This window comes from Parasteatoda tepidariorum, chromosome 4 (assembly GCF_043381705.1).
Source record: "Parasteatoda tepidariorum isolate YZ-2023 chromosome 4, CAS_Ptep_4.0, whole genome shotgun sequence".
Lineage (NCBI taxonomy): Eukaryota > Metazoa > Arthropoda > Arachnida > Araneae > Theridiidae > Parasteatoda > Parasteatoda tepidariorum.
Genome location: NC_092207.1, coordinates 11,729,245 through 11,746,144, shown reverse-complemented (window position 1 = coordinate 11,746,144; position 16,900 = coordinate 11,729,245). Strand labels below are relative to the sequence as shown.

Genomic DNA, 16,900 nt, shown 5'->3' with positions numbered 1-16,900 from the left:
CTATGCTAAAAGAATTGAACATGAATGAAATAAAAGCATTCTTGAATAGTACTATAGATAATACTATAAAATAAACCTGTTTATGACGAACCAAGCACTTAGTCCCTAATATTTTAACCTGTATGGCAAGGCCAAACTTCAGTTATGTACTATTGAATGAGAGGACCAATTGAACTTGTTTACTGATTAATCTTCCTTTGTTTTAATTGAAGAGTCAAACAATATTAATAAAACATTATACTTTTAAAAACAAATATTCTCTAGTATATTTAATTATCAATATGTTATTAGTTCTATGTTTATTTTACCTCTTAAATATTGTTCAGATAAAATTGTGACATAATTTGAGTAAAAGGGTTTTGGACAGTTTAAGACAGGTTTGGACAAAGGGGTTTTGGACAGGACGGTTTAAACCGTGGATTAATCCATTCTGTCCTAAACCTTGCCAACCCTGGTCAAAATGAATTACAATCAATGTTGATAATTGATAAAATGGTTGGGGAGATTTCCATATCGTGATCTGTCGTGCCAACTGCAATCTCCAAGCTGCTAAATAGATTTTAAACTTGCAATTTTTTTAAAAAAAAGATGTAGATGTTTGCCCGGGGGTAGCTACGAGTTATACCTTTCGAGTTGGTCTCTTTCTGTGATGTTGTTTTTAGTTTCTCGTGGGGCACTGCCCGGAAGCTTCCAAGACTTGGTGATTATTTTGCCACAGATTACGATACGGAAATCTCCCCAAATAGTTATTAAAAAGAAAACAATTTTCCAAATTAATAGTGAAATTTTTATAACCCATTGCTATAATCTAAAAAAATATTTAAAAAAAATACTTAAAACATGAGGAAAGAAAGCAGAAAAATAAATTGTAATTGATTAGGGAAATCTCCCCTCATTAAAGTTACATTTATTTTATGTCATGAGTCATTAATTTTTAAAACAAGGTCATTAATGATGAAACAAACAATTAACTGAAATCAGTAATTACCCTTAGAAGCGGAATTTTTATGAAACTTATTTTTCATACACTTTTCATTATTTTTTATAGATTTAGGTCAAAGAAAAAAAATAAATATTGCATTTAATATTTTAAATAATGTTTATGAAATACAGCATGGAACAATGGTTTCATTTTCTACATTAAAGGTAAAATCTTCTGAGTTTGGGCTAATAATAAATGTTTTCAAATTTGTAGTTATTTAAATTTAAGAGAAAGTTATTCTTCATCGATTGAAAATTTCTTTTAATTTTTATCACTAGATTTGCCCAAGGAAGTCATTTTGACTGCTTTTTAATTTCAATTAAAAAAAAACAATGAGGTATATAATGACACAATTTTTTAGAATTTTGTGACTTTTTGTACAACATGTAATTTTTTTATTGTTAATATTTTCTAGTAACTTGTTATATAACTGTAAATAATATAAAAAATATTGAAATTAATTTTAAAAAAATTTCTTTACACATTAGTTATTCTTTCACAATCCAGTCTTTTGGGCAATATAGGTATATACAAAGTTTCAGTCTGTCTTTCTAGTGTTAAAATCAATTATTGATAAATTTTTGAACATGAATGCGAAAATGACTTTTCGGTTATTAATTCAATTGTTTATTAACTATCTTGATAACTGTTTTTTTTTTTTAAAAAAAAGGTGATTTTGCTTGCCCTCAACTAATGGTAAAGTGCCAATAAAATTTTATTTAGCAGTGAAAAATGCAGAATGAATTGAGATTAGTTTTAACAATTATCGAAAACAGGTTTTAAATTGAACTGGATTTGCAATTGCTAGACGTTGAAGTACTTTTTAACTAATTTTATTGTTTTCCTAAAGTTAAAAAAAATAAACAGCTTCTAAGTTTTTAATATTTATTTTATATGTGTATTTAGTAAATATGCAATAACTATTACATAGATGTTACATAATTTTTTTCTTTTCATTTTAGCAATAGGCAATCATTTCAAGTATACTGTAGTTGTTTTTCGACAAATTGTCAACGTGCAGTGCCATTAACTCAACAAGAAGTTTCTGCTGCATTAAGACCTTTTTATTTTGCAGTGCATCCTGATTTATTTTATCAGTTTCCTAGAGAGAAGGTAATACATAGTGTACAGAATGGTTGTCAACAATATAAAGTTATTTTCAGACTTCAGGAGAGTCTTTTGACATTAAAAATGGTTTTTCTTAATACCTTTTACACTTAGTCAAGTGCAGCTAATTTTAACTTTATTTATTTCATTTTAATTCAAAACTAAATGGATGTCCAGAGATGATTGTGCTCCAGAAAAATCTGGTTTTCCGGATTTTTCGCTAACCGCGGTCCGGAAGTTTCTGGAAATCCAAGATTCAGAAGTTTTAAGAAATCATCGATCACATTTATGTACAAAAACTTCTGTATATTTTATTTAAAAATATTAGAACTAGAATTTATACTTGGCATCTCTTTCATTTGTAAATATTTTTCCTGTTAGAATAATAATTGTGATTAGAGATAAAAGTAAATTTGTACATAATCATTCATTTAAATTAGGCTGCATGTAATTTATTTAGAATGTCATGTTTTGAAAATATCTATGATCTAAATTTATAGAGACATTAATTTTTTGAAATGCGTCATTAATGATTTTACTCAAGAAATTTTCAGGATTTTTGAGTTGGGCTCGCAATCACCCCTGTGGATGTCTCCCCTGCGAAAATAAATAACAAAAATTTTTTTATCACAATGAAACAATTTTTCAAGTATCTGATAATTTCATATTTCTTAAATCAAATATTTGCTGTCCAGAAGTTGAAAGTTAGATGAAAAAAATTTGGAATAACAAACTGGTTCATGTAAACATAAATATTTAACTTATATATTTTCAATGTACTTAACTGTTCTCTTATATTTAATGTAAGTCAATTTCTTATTCAAAACCTATTGGAACATAAATGTAAATTAAGTTCTCCAGCAAAGTTTGTCTCTTTAAAGTAGTTACTATGATTCCAAAGTAGTTTGTTGTCACTACAGTAAAAAAAAAAGTAGTTGTAATTGTAATTAACTACATTTGTAACAAAGTAGTTGTAGCAAACTACAAAAATAATGTAGTTTTCTCCACCACTGTTTTTAACATTTGTGTTCGTTTAAATTTGCCAAGTTTTCGAAATAGTGAACATTTTAGAAAGTCACAGGAATCGTCTAATACTCCTGATTTCAGACTAAAAAAAATATATATATATATATATCCTGTGTATCTTGGGTTTATTGTTGAGCACTGTTGTTTAAAAGTTAGTCAGAATTCATTTTTAATTCACAACTAATTCATGTCAGTGGTTTCCAATTTTTTTCAGCCCCAGAACCCTGAACAATCAAACTTCTTTTGGTAGAACCTTGACTTTTAAAAAATTAATTCCGAAATATATCAAATGAATTAACTCTGAAATATTTAATGTGAATGAAAATTTTTCATTGCTTACATTAAGACTTAAAATCAGGTTTCATGTTAGGCAGTTACATTTGCAAGTCTTCAGAGGCTCCTTTTTTGTTTCAATAAATTCTGTGGAAGGTTGTCAGAGAAAAATAACTTATAACAGTTATAAAAGTATTAACTTTTTTTTAAGAAACAAGCAAGTTACCTTGTAATTGTGTATTTAGTTTTATGATAAATTCATTTCTTTATTTAGGTAGTATAATTTTTTTTTCATAATATAAATGATACAATAATTTTTAATATTCTTTGCTTTATATGTATAAATCTTTTAAAACTAAATCTATTATTTAATGTAAATATCAATAAATGACATAATAATGTAAATAGCAATTAATGACATACATAACAATTATTTCTAATTTTAGTGCCTGTTTTCATAAATTTATTAGACATGCTAAATTTTTATTTTATTTTTGAAATGATAAAATTTTAATTTCTAGTTTGCTTCTTATGGTTTTAGTTTATTTTTAAAGATTGAAAAACTTTATTATTTTTATAGGAAATAAATGAAAATTCTTTGAAGCAGCTGAATTTCTATTTGGAAACAGTTTTGAAAAATTTGCCCACAAGTCCAATATCATTAACATTTTGTCTGAAAGATGGACAGCCTAAAGTCAACAAGAGTAAGTAGTTTGTATGAGATGCTACAAATAGTAATAATAATATTATTATTAAATTTTCCCCGGTTCTGCTTTGAATTTTTTAATTTTCAGTTTTCTATCATTTACGCTTTTCTAATTTTTTTGAAATAATTTTTCTACTTTTTACATGGTGCATACCATTTTTAAAGAGTGCTTAAAGGTACTTATTTTAGATTTTTGTTTTGTAAAAGCCCTTAGAGGTGCTTTTTTCATTGGGTGTTTTTAAAAAGTGCTTAATGTCTTTACCATGTCGATTTTCGCCATGTATTATGCAAAAGCATGCTTTTCACATTGTTCTATTCAATGTTTTTACAATTCATTCGACCTCAATGCATTTCGGCATACCATCGGCCCATAGCGTATGAAAGCGCCAATCATTTTATGTGTTTTACATTATTTTATCATGATCATGCAAAGTCTTTGAAAATTATTTTACGTTTTTTTAATGTATATAGTGCTTAAAAATATTTTTGAGTGCTTAAGAAATACTTAAAAGGTGCTTATTTTTTGTTGAAAGATTTGGCTATGCACCATGTTTTATTATACAGTGAAACTTCTTCTCATTTATTGTACCACCACCTCCTACAACGACCACTTTTTTAGCGCACCAATTTTTGATGCTATCAATCTGATTTTCAAATGTCCTTTAGAAATGACCAAGCATCTGTTAGGAACGGATCATATGCTACCCTGATAAAAAATTTGCTTGTTTTTCACTTAAAGTAAACAAAAATACTTTTTTAGCGCACCAATTTTTGACGCTATCAATCTGATTTTCAAATCTCCTTTAGAAATGACCAAGCATTTGTTGGGAACGGATCGTAGACTACCCTGTTAAAAAATTTGCTTGTCTTTCACTTAAAGTAAACAAAAATACATTTCAAACGATATGGAGAATCTTTGATTCCTTTTTTTCGCACAATTGACCTTTAATGTTTGCAAGTAGAGGATAATCTATTAGGGAAAAAAAGATTCTGAATATCTTTTTACTTTAAACATGATCATGAAATTTCAGTTTTAAGGTGCTAGCTTGGCTAGCATTTTTGCTTGCCACTAATTTCACAAAAAAAACTAAAAAGTTTTCAAATTGTTAACTTATGTTTTAACAAGAACGTTTTGAGGACCAAAATCAGACCTGTATAATATACACAAATGCCGTTAATGGAAAATTTTCACCGTCGAAATTTTTTTTTTACTGTTTCTGAAAAAGAAAAAAATCTGACTTCCGTTTGCCTTCTTCAAATTCCCTTGAAGAAAAAAGATTCACTTTTACGATTTTTTCTACCAATGCCAACACGATTTAAAATCACATTCACATGATTTAAAATCACATATCGTGATTCCTATTTACACAATTTAAGATGGAGCATCATGTTCCGTATTTTCACGATTTTATATCAAATATCGCATTTCGTATTCACATAATTTAAGAGCCATTATTATGATTAATGTTCAAGTGACTTAAAAATTATACTTCAGAATTTGTAATCACGGGATTTTCCAATGATACATCGAGATTTGTATTCATACAATTTTAAAGTGAAGCATTGAGATTCGTATTAACACAATTTTAAAATCAAGCATCGCGATACATATTCGCATGATTTAAGAATGACTTAATGAGATTCATATTCAGAGAATTTTAAATAAAATCTCATATCGATATTTGTATTAAAACATTCACAAATTTCTGTAGATAAATGCTTCCTACGTTAGATTAATTTAGATTTTTCATTCAAATTCCTAGGCGCATCTTTTAAGCATGTAAATATTCACCTTCTTGATAAAGATGTACATCGCCTTCTTCATAAGATTTTATCTACTTGCCAATTGTCAACCGACTATCTGGATGCCTTAAAAAAATCCAAACCATCAATTAAGGTAAATAAGAAGCCCAAAGAACCGCCCACTTCTCAGCCAGCTGATGATAAATTCCACTCTACCTGGTGGAGAGAAGCACAACAAGCAGCTGAAGATATTGAACAACGAATTAGAAATGAACCTGATATGGATATGAAGTACTATTTTTCATTCTCTCTCGTTTTTTTTGTTCATTGTGAACTTAAATAATTAATATTCTAGAGTCAATGTGGCTTATACGGTAAGTGATTTAGCGCTCACTTCCCATTGATGAGACTTTGGTTTGAGTACCCATGTTTATTAGTATACTGCTCTCGGTTTGCACTGGAAACAGTTTCGACATACTGTAACGTGAGTGGTATTGGGATTATGCCATGGGCGAGAGTAAACTTTCTATCATCTTAACCATGGAATATTTTCATGTTTTTTTCTTCTTTTTTTTCTATTGATGTAAAGTGCAAATGCAAGCTTGTTTCAAATCTTATACTCTATGATCGTGAATCTGTTCTAAAGCGTTACCGAAGAGCTCCCTTGTACTCCAAGTTCGGTTCAAAATTGCAAAACTACGGGTTTGAGCATTATAAGTGACAAATCATCTGTGAATTAATACCAGCAGTAAAATAAAGTAAATATCTTAAGTCTTTCAATAAATTTGATTTTTTGTTATATTATTTTATTTTTCGGTAAATCATAATTTTTATTTATTTATTTCTTAGCAAGAATTTTGTATCTAATGAAAAAGAAAAAATTTTCCCACAATCATTTAGAATGAACTTCTTTTTCCTTAGCTAACTAACGATTAATACGTATTCTAACTTAATATGTTTTAAAATTTAAAAAAACGCATTAAAATAAAAATACTCAATTAAAATAAAAACTAAAGAAAACACGAAAACTTAAGAGATTTTAATTTTTTTCCTGAAAAATTTTTCAAGATATATAATTAGTTTAGTATTTTTGTCTTAATGTACATTTAACTTTTTGCTTATTTCATCATATCTCAAAAGCTTTTTAAGCAAATTAAATAGATTTTGCATACAATTACAAAATTTGTTTTTCCAAAGACAATTTTATGCAAAATGTAGCTTTTAGTAAATATTTTTTTATTTACTAATATTCAAAAAACTTATGAATCGTAAGTTTTACAATTTTTTACATCATTTTAAAGAATGCAATTTTAAATGACAAAATACAAAATTTGTTTTTCCAAAGACAATTTTATGCAAAATGTAGCTTTTAATAAATATTTTTTTATTTACTAATATTCAAAAAACTTATGAATTGTAAGTTTTACAATTTTTTACATCATTTTAAAGAATGCAATTTTAAATGACAAAATACAAAATTTGTTTTTCCAAAGACAATTTTATGCAAAATGTAGCTTTTAATAAATATTTTTTTATTTACTAATATTCAAAAAACTTATGAATTGTAAGTTTTACAATTTTTTACATCATTTTAAAGAATGCAATTTTAAATGACAAAATACAAAATTTGTTTTTCCAAAGACAATTTTATGCAAAATGTAGCTTTTAATAAATATTTTTTTATTTACTAATATTCAAAAAACTTATGAATTGTAAGTTTTACAATTTTTTACATCATTTTAAAGAATGCAATTTTAAATGACAAAATACAAAATTTGTTTTTCCAAAGACAATTTTATGCAAAATGTAGCTTTTAATAAATATTTTTTTATTTACTAATATTCAAAAAACTTATGAATTGTAAGTTTTACAATTTTTTACATCATTTTAAAGAATGCAATTTTAAATGACAAAATACAAAATTTGTTTTTCCAAAGACAATTTTATGCAAAATGTAGCTTTTAATAAATATTTTTTTATTTACTAATATTCAAAAAACTTATGAATTGTAAGTTTTACAATTTTTTACATCATTTTAAAGAATGCAATTTTAAATGACAAAATACAAAATTTGTTTTTCCAAAGACAATTTTATGCAAAATGTAGCTTTTAATAAATATTTTTTTATTTACTAATATTCAAAAAACTTATGAATTGTAAGTTTTACAATTTTTTACATCATTTTAAAGAATGCAATTTTAAATGACAAAATACAAAATTTGTTTTTCCAAAGACAATTTTATGCAAANAGTATGAAGTGTAAAATATGTTTTAATTTAAGTATTTTCAATTCATTTGTTTGAGTCTCCCAGTTTGGGGAGGCTTGACTTTCTGCCAGGCTAAGTCTGGTGCGACCCTCATTGAAAATCATATATTTATTGAAGTACTTTAGGAATAAAATTAGTGAATTTTGAAATGAGAGGATAGTAAAATAATTAACTTAAAAACATATTGCTGGCTTGGTGCGTTATTCTCCATTCTTTGATGTTACTGTTAATAGTAGGTGAAAAAATAACTGTCCTTTTTCAATTAATTTGCCCCATTCCTTGACTTGTATTATAAATGCCACTTTTCTGATTAAATCTATTTTGTATAAAAGGTATCAAATATAATTTTGTATAAAAGGTATCAAAACAAAATCTGCTTTTACTTTAAACTTTAGTTTGAACAAAGATAGGTAAATAAACAAAAACAGTGTCAACGAGTATGCAATACCTCTAATGCTGAAAAAAAAATCAACTCTTGTCTGTTTTGCAACAATTTATAATTACTGTAACACTCATAGCCTTAGTGTTATACTTTCATTCTAAAATAGGTTTTGGCTCAACAAGAATGCTGAAAAAGCACTCATTAGATTACAAGCTAGTCAACCTTTAAGGGATGAAACAGAAAGATTGTGCAAAGAATTGAAAGAGCTTTTACATTTAAAAGAAATTGTTTGGAATTGTGGCTGGGGTATCACACACTTCAGGGGTTGTCTGCAAAGCTTCAAAACTCTGTATCTTCAGCATCCCGATATTATGAGTACTCTGTCTGGTAATTCCTAATGTTACTACTATATAATTTTCAATTTAGTTTTGAGATTTTACTATTTCAGGAAAAAATATTTTTCTTTTTTTTAAAAAATGTCTTTATTGACAAAATTTATTTTTGTATTACATAATTTTTTGATTCATTATGGGGTTTTGCTACCTTGCTGAATCATAGTTAGCTACTTGCTAAAAGTTTATTGATAAATGATTTTACATATAATTGAATTAGAAAAAAAAAGGATTAGAATGACTAAATAAATATATATTTATATCATGTAGTACGTAGGTGAACTGGGTTCTTTGATCAATCAGGCAATATCAAAGCATATTTTATTGAATCACTTTAATAGTGTTGAGGATTAGCAAAGCTCTGAGGAAATTCACACTTTTTATAGAAATTTTTTTTACAGAGAAGGGTTGAAAAATCCATAATTATATCATGATCAAGGGATGAAAGTGGGGAAGAATTAACACTTTTAAATAGTTCTCTTCATTTAGGTCAAACTATCTGTATTTCTTTCAGGAAAATAACTTTCGTAATAATTTGTTAAATAATTTTAAGATTTAAAAAAAAAACATTTTTTTCAATCATTAGTACGGAATCTTTTGTTAGGGGAAACTTTTTGTTTTGGATAATTACTGAAGGAATGGATTTTAGACTATGAATTGTAATAAAATTATCTATATATACATACATGCACTCACACATATATATACATGTGGTAGAAAGTACCGAAATCTCTGTATTTTTCTTTTTCTTTCCCTTGTCCTCAAAGTACATTCAGTGGAACTAAATGCTGATGTATCCAAAATAAGACTCTACATTCTTAATCTCCATTTAGTGATTTAATTTTTCATGCTAAAAATATTGTAGCAACTCTGTTTTAAGCTTCTTACTGTGTGAATTTTATTTGACAGTAAATGTAGTTGTTAACATTAAAATATTTTGAAATTCTGTCTCTCTAACCATAACAATCAGAGCTAGGTAGTAATTTATTACCCTTATTTATACAAAATTTATTTTTTCCCCTGAAAAGTATGCTTGTTGGAGGGTCGTATGTCAGCAAAATTACTTTAACCCATTTATGCATTGTTATAGAAACAGCATTTTTATTATGTAATTTATATATTTTTAATTTCTGTTTTTATAATTCACTCAGGGTTGAATGTATCTATTTCGTGAATAGGCGATGTTGATAAAAATAATTATATTGATTTTTACTTCAATACAAATTTGAGTTACATTACTTGACTTTAATAATATATAACTGAACTGGAATTGTTATTTTGTAACTAATAATTTTTCTCATTGACTAGAAATTGAATATGTAATTGTTTTTTTCGTTTATTTATATTTGACTTTAATTCCAGATAACTAAACTCTAGATTTCAATACTTGCTATTGTGGAAGAGTTTAAAGTTACAATAGCAACTTATCACAAAATTGACAAAAATCAATTGCCTACTACATAGTTAGCTTTTTTTTAAAATTATTTCTAATATAAGCTGTTATTAACTACCAGTTTTGAGTGTTATTTTCTGATAGTCATATTTTTTTTTTAGTTATTTGAAGGGTGGAATGTGCTGGTAATCATGATTGAAATATCTTTTTAAGGTCGAACCCTTGTTTTCGGCAGGCAAACTGGTGTGAGTTTTGAAGGTCACATCATTCTCAGCAGTGAAGATGTTCGTAATCATTGGATTGATGTGAGTTAGCATTTGTATTAAGTTAAATGCTAGCATTTTTAGTATATTTAGCTCTTTTTTTTAAAATTTTATTTCTTACTAGTGTTTTAATAATGTGTAAAATCTGGACTGAAAAAGTGAGAAAAAATATACTTATTATAAATAAAATAATTTTAAACTGGTATACTTTTTAAAAAAATGTTTGATTAATCAATAAATAGGAAATAAAGCATTTCAAGGTTTAACAGGAAACACCATTATGATTGTCTAACCAAAAATAAATGGTTTTTTCTCCCTAAGTAAATTTACTGGTCACATAATAAGTAAAAACATGTGAAGAACTTTTAAATTATTTTGCATATTTTAAATCATATTTAAACGAATATGCAAATTCTATGAAACATGCATTGTTGATATTTTCCTTAACTGATGTTTTGAAATTCCTCAAACTTCCAAATATTTTAACAGTAGCCTTTTTTTTAAAGCATCTTGAAACTTGTTTCATATCAAAATTGCAAAGCTGAATTGTCATAACACCACAAAAGGAGAAAAAAAAAATGTGTTACTCGATTATTGGCTTTTACAGCTTACAGATTTATTTTGCATTAAGCATCATTTTATAAATTTTAAGTTGAATCTAAAATAAAAAGTTTAAACACGTTTGCTTTGTTAAGTTGAATTGAGCTAATTTTTTAAAAAAATAATAATAATCGCAGATTTACGGCCTTAGTGTCTAAGACAACTTGGGGTCTATGAAGATAGTGCTGGAGATTGACGATGTAAATTCTGCTACCTGGATGACAACTACAGTAGAACTTTGATTAACCGAGGTTTCTGTTTACCAAGGCAATAACGAAGTCTAATTTTTTTTTTAATCTTTTTTTTTTTCTTCCTCCTTTCAAAAATGAGCTTGGAAAAAATTCTACACATTTTAGTTTGTTGTCCATATTTCAGGCACATCTTCCCCACAAAAGCACTCAACTTCCAAGAAATATTACCTTCTGAGAAGACAACATCTATGAATGCTTTGTTAACAGTGGTCATGTGACCCTATTGAATACCAGTTGATTTCCTTTTTAAATCTTTTTAGCTTTGAAACATAAGTTCATATTTGTTTATTTTTATCATTTAAAAAATGCTCTATTGTTTTTTAGTTTAAAAGTAGTTAAATTCGCAAGCACGGAAGGTTTTTATACATGGTTTCTTTTAACCGAGATATCCAATATCGGAGGTACTAGCGGTCCCAATTAGCTCAGATAATTGAGGTCTTACTGTATTTGTTTTTTCATTCATCATTGTGCCATTAGTCTCAAAACTATAGAGCCTTAAGCTCCCCAGGCTGTTGTTTCTGGCTATTGCAAGAATAATTTACTTTCTTTACTTAACCAATTTTCATATGTCATTAACAAGAATAAAATTGTAACGAAGACCATCATCCCAAAATTGCCCATTATTTTTTGTTTTTATATTTTGAAACCTGTATTGAGATGTGCTGTTGTTTATTAGATGATACAGTCAGTTGGCCAGTTTGATGAATTGCTTAGTCAAGTGCCTCAAGCGGAGAGATCGCTTTCTGAAGTTTTGAGAGGAATTCTAGTGGATCACAGAAAATTCCAGCCTGCTGTGATGGTTCAAAAATATAGTCAACAGCTTGGCAAGCTAACGTCTGCTCTTTACAAGCATCGTTGGGTACATGGATATCCATCATCATGGCCTCGGAGATTGGATAAATTCCAGATAGTTGTTGAGTGGTAAGATGTAGCAATATTTTTGTTTTTGTTTCAAAGGATTCTACATTAATTTCTATAGGAATAAGTGTTACATTCCAGGGGTCAGTTTAAAAGAAATTTGGGTGCGTTAACGGACCCTTCACGAAATATATTTTCATAAAAACGGACCCTTCACGAAATAATTTTATCTTTTAATCGGACCCTTCTCAAATTTGTTTATCTTCATTATTGTTTTGTAAATTGAATGAACCCTTCCCAGGGGGAGACGGTTCGAGACAAGCTAAGTTTCCCTAAGTTTAAATTCCAAATGTAGTATTCCGAGAAAATATTTCTACTTTAACAAACAACGTGTGCACATTCTTACTAATATTAAATCATATTTTTTTGTAAATAATTAATTGATCAATTTATATTTATTCATAAAATTAATTAATAGAATATTATGTAAATAAAAATTAATTTCTGGCAATTTTTTAAATAAAATATTTACCAAATAGTATTTACAGTAATTTTGTAACTTCATTATTAATTTTTTTTTTTTGCTTTGCTTTGCTTTGCTATGCAATTATTGTAAAATTTTATGTGACATGATAATTTCAATACATTTAATACAAACTGAATTTTGCTAAATTTTATAATTTTTTTTAAAAAATGAATTTACAATGGACATGAATTTAAAATTATTGTTAGTTTTCAGTTATTTTGAATTCTTAATGGTGCTTTTTAAAGATGTAACATTTACAATTAGGTGATGAGTTTTGAAATTACTGTGTAATAACTTTTTTTAAAATTTTGCTTATGAATATCATTAAGTAATTTTTTAATTTGAGTTTGAAATTCATGCATTTTTAAAGTTTGCCTCTCATATCAAGTTCTTGATATAATTTTTACTTACATACTTCGTAACTGAATTGATGGAGATACTTGAATTTAATTATAAAAGAAAGTTATTTAGTTAAAAGAAATTTCTTCTTTTCATTTCCGACAAATATATAGTTTTTAAGCAGTTCCTTTTTATTGTTGTATTGTAGGAGTATTCATTGAAACATTGCGATACATGCTTCTAAGAATTTTTTATGGCTTTTTTTATTTAAAAAGAAATACTGTAATTTCTCTTTATCAAAATTTTTTAGTTTTATGTTCTAATTAGTAAGTTTTCTTTTTAAAATCAATGCAGTAAATATTATACATAGTTTGTAATTGCTCAATAAAGTCTTTTTTTTGCAGTGAAGCTGGTCCACTTATGTTATCACCCACTGGTCAATTCATTGTGCCCGCTTCATGTCCAGCACTTTTGCTAGTGGATTTTATTTCAAAAAATATGGAAGAGGCTAATCATAGGTTGCAGTTGTACAACACGTGAGAATATTATTTGTATTTTAATGGAAAATGTCATGAAATTGCTATAATTTTATTAATCATTTGATGATTCAATATGTTGGGTGCTCCATTTATTACCATTTCATAAATTTATATCTTATTGCCTAGTAATTAATTTTAATTAATGAAATTATATTTTTAGAATCTTTTAAAAAGTAAGACTGCTAAGATCTTTTAAAAAGTTATAGGATATTAGAAACTGCATATTAATATCTTTAAAAAAAAGGGGGGGGGAGAACATTTTAACTGTAGAATAATATTATATGGACGTATGCTATTCTATTATAGACATAAGATACTCCTAGCTTTTTAATTTTGTTTGATTCTTGAATTTATATTTAATCCTTTTAATTTTTTTTCTGAATGAAAAATTTCCAATAAATCTTTCTGTTAGGAAGTTCTTGTATCTAAAATCAAATTCTATAAATAGATATTCTTTCTTTTAACGGGTTCATACACTAACATTAAATTAAACCTAGACTTTGAGCTTCTAATGATTTAAAAAATATGTTTTTATCAATATTTATAATTAAAAAGCAAAAAAATTTTTAATGTGTTAAGAAGTTTTTGTGATTTTCCTCTTCATGTAATGCAAATGCAGTGAATTTCCATCAAAATGTCCTCCATGAAGGCTAGTTTGGTCCCAGTGCTTTATTCCGGAGCTCCCTTGTCTTCTGGGTTGGGTTAATAATTACAAGTTATATGGAGTTGAAAATTAGTAGTTGTAAACTCAGATTTGGATTGGCTGTTCAGCGCCAGCTCTGAAATAAAATATTGGTATAAATGTTATTTGCGAGTAGAAGTGCAGTCAAATAATGTGCTTAATTTGGATATTTATTTGTGATTCTCTCTTTTTTTTTTTTTTCAGAATGAAAAGAAAAGAGCTGAAAGTTTATATGCAGAGCATGTCTGAACTTGGGTTAAGTTCATTAGAAAAAGATGACAACATCACCCCAGACCTAATGGTTCACTGCTGCGAGAGATTACTAGAAGAGCCAACCTATTTTGGGTGCAAATTGTTGGATTTAAGATTGCGAATAACAAATTACTATTCTATACTGCAAGATGGTGAGATGTGTATTCCTTGGGACTGGATGAGTAAGAATTTGTGATGAACATTATTTAATTGTAGAATAGAGATGTATATTTTTGTAGTATAATAATTGTTGACATTTCTCGGAGTTTTAAAAAAGTGGCTTGTTTACTATAACTGGTTGTGCCATTGTGATAAATAATAAAGCCTTATTTCTTTTTCTTTCTTTCTTTTTTAAATGAAGTAGACTTCTGTAAATTAATTCAATTTTTGAAAGCTACTCTCACAAGCAGCAAAATGAGCACACGAGCACCACTAAGGGAATAAATAGTAAAAAATTATTTCATACATGTAATTTATCTATGAACATTTTTTCAGGGTGCGTAGCATTTTTAAAAAGTGCTTAAAGGTGCTTATATTCTTTTTTTAAAAGCCCATAAAGGTGCTTTTTTCATTGGGTGTTTTTAAAAAGGTGCTTATTTTCCCTTTTTCAAAATGAGATTTTTCCTTTACCATGTTAATTTTAGCTGTGAATTATTCAAAAAGACGCAATTCACATTTTTCTATTCAACGGTTTTACTATTCATTCAACCCCAATCTATTTCGTCGTATTGTCAGTCCGGAGCGTATGAAAACGCCATTCGTTTTACATGATTCAAAACTTCATGATTTTTAACAATTCTCAAAAACAATGCCCAAAGTTTTTTTTTTTGACATGATAGTTGAAAGGAGATAAAACCATCAATCGTCAAAAAATTTCCAACCCTGCCCAATTATGATATTTTTTTAAAGTGCTTAAAAATATCTTTTGAGTGCTTGAAAAGTTTGTAAAAGGTGCTTATTTTTTGTTGAATGATTTTGCTACGCACCCTGTTCTTAAAATGTAAGAATAGACAAGGATTAATAAAGCTACACATCTTGGGAAGAATGAGCCTTCCCTCATCAGGCAGTTAGAAAGGGAAATGGTAGGTAAGACAAGGAATTGCAGAAAAGTGTACTATATCGAAAAATGGGTAAGGAGTGAATCAAAAAGAAAGAAAAAATAATATTGTAGAAAAAGAGCAAAAAGGGAAATGAAAAGTGAGAACAAAAACTCAACTTTAAAAACAAATCACTGAAATAAGTTTTTTTCAAGCAGTAGATAAAAATAGAGAATCAGTTTTTACAGTTTCAATGTCTTAGTTCAAAAATTTTCTAAAAAATGAAGTTCAGAATTACCATTTTCATTGAAAATATATTTAGCTTATTGTTTTGTCTTGTTTCAGGTTTCAAGATGTTAAAATTAAACTCAGAACTAACTAACTACGATTCTAAACTTTTTTTTCTATGGACAAGGATGATATTACTATAGGAAAAATCAATTCAATAACTTCATCTTCTGTTTGGAAAATCTTGTTTTGGGTATTTTATTCTCATTTTACTTCATTCTCTTTTTTTCTTCTTCTTCTATTTAAGTTGTTTCCTTGTTTTTGATTCTCTTCTCATCCTTCTTTCCCTGGTTGCAAATTTTTCCTCCCATTTATTCAGTTATTCTTAAGTTTATTTTTATCATATTCTTAGCTAAGAGAATTCCTATTATACACTAATGAGAAAAAATTTGTTTTCTGAAACATGTCGCTTTATTTTTGTGTATGTTTTAAAAAATTTGAATCATGTTTTTTTTTACACCAGTTTGATTCTTCAATAAATATACCTTGTTAAATGCTTGTTAGTTAATTTAGTGGTTTTCCGTAAATGCTCTATATAGAATTGTTTTTATTCTTTTCTATTTTTTTAGGCGTTTAATGTACATTAACTAGAAATTTTTCTAATATCTGAAGTAAACTTTTTAAGGTACCCAACAGGGTTCAAAACAATTCTTTTTTGAAACAGCCGTGATTAAAATTTTACTTTTGTTTTTGGTCAGCAGGGGTCCTAAAACTATGAATCTAAAGTAAAATAAAAAAATTTATAAAGTAATTTTTCAAAATTAGAGTAAATTTCAGCTTTAAAAACTAAAAATTTTCCTTGTCACGCTAACAACTCTTCAATAAAACTTAATGCTTAAATGTCTACTTTTTTTTCTAGATCAATAATGTGATGAAATTATTTTGAACTAAAATTATAAATTTCCTATATACAATGAAATATGAAATAGAAACTAAATATATAGTTCAATATTGATTTTTGAAATTCTGAACATTCTTACTTAAAGTGGGAAAT

At 27.2% G+C, this 16,900-nt stretch overlaps 1 protein-coding gene across 1 annotated transcript in view; it reads left to right on the top strand.

The window, feature by feature from the left end:
* LOC107441855 (T-cell activation inhibitor, mitochondrial) overlaps positions 1 to 14,920 on the top strand; it is an 18,003-nt gene extending 3,083 nt beyond the window's left edge. Inside the window, exons 2-9 of the mRNA XM_043040165.2 lie at positions 1,945 to 2,095; positions 3,969 to 4,092; positions 5,858 to 6,128; positions 8,653 to 8,873; positions 10,485 to 10,576; positions 12,062 to 12,306; positions 13,513 to 13,644; positions 14,534 to 14,920. Coding sequence (XP_042896099.1) covers positions 1,945 to 2,095; positions 3,969 to 4,092; positions 5,858 to 6,128; positions 8,653 to 8,873; positions 10,485 to 10,576; positions 12,062 to 12,306; positions 13,513 to 13,644; positions 14,534 to 14,777 — 1,480 coding nt within the window. The 3' untranslated portion in view covers positions 14,778 to 14,920. The remainder of the gene's footprint in view (positions 1 to 1,944; positions 2,096 to 3,968; positions 4,093 to 5,857; positions 6,129 to 8,652; positions 8,874 to 10,484; positions 10,577 to 12,061; positions 12,307 to 13,512; positions 13,645 to 14,533) is intronic.
* The last annotated feature ends 1,980 nt before the right edge of the window (positions 14,921 to 16,900 follow it).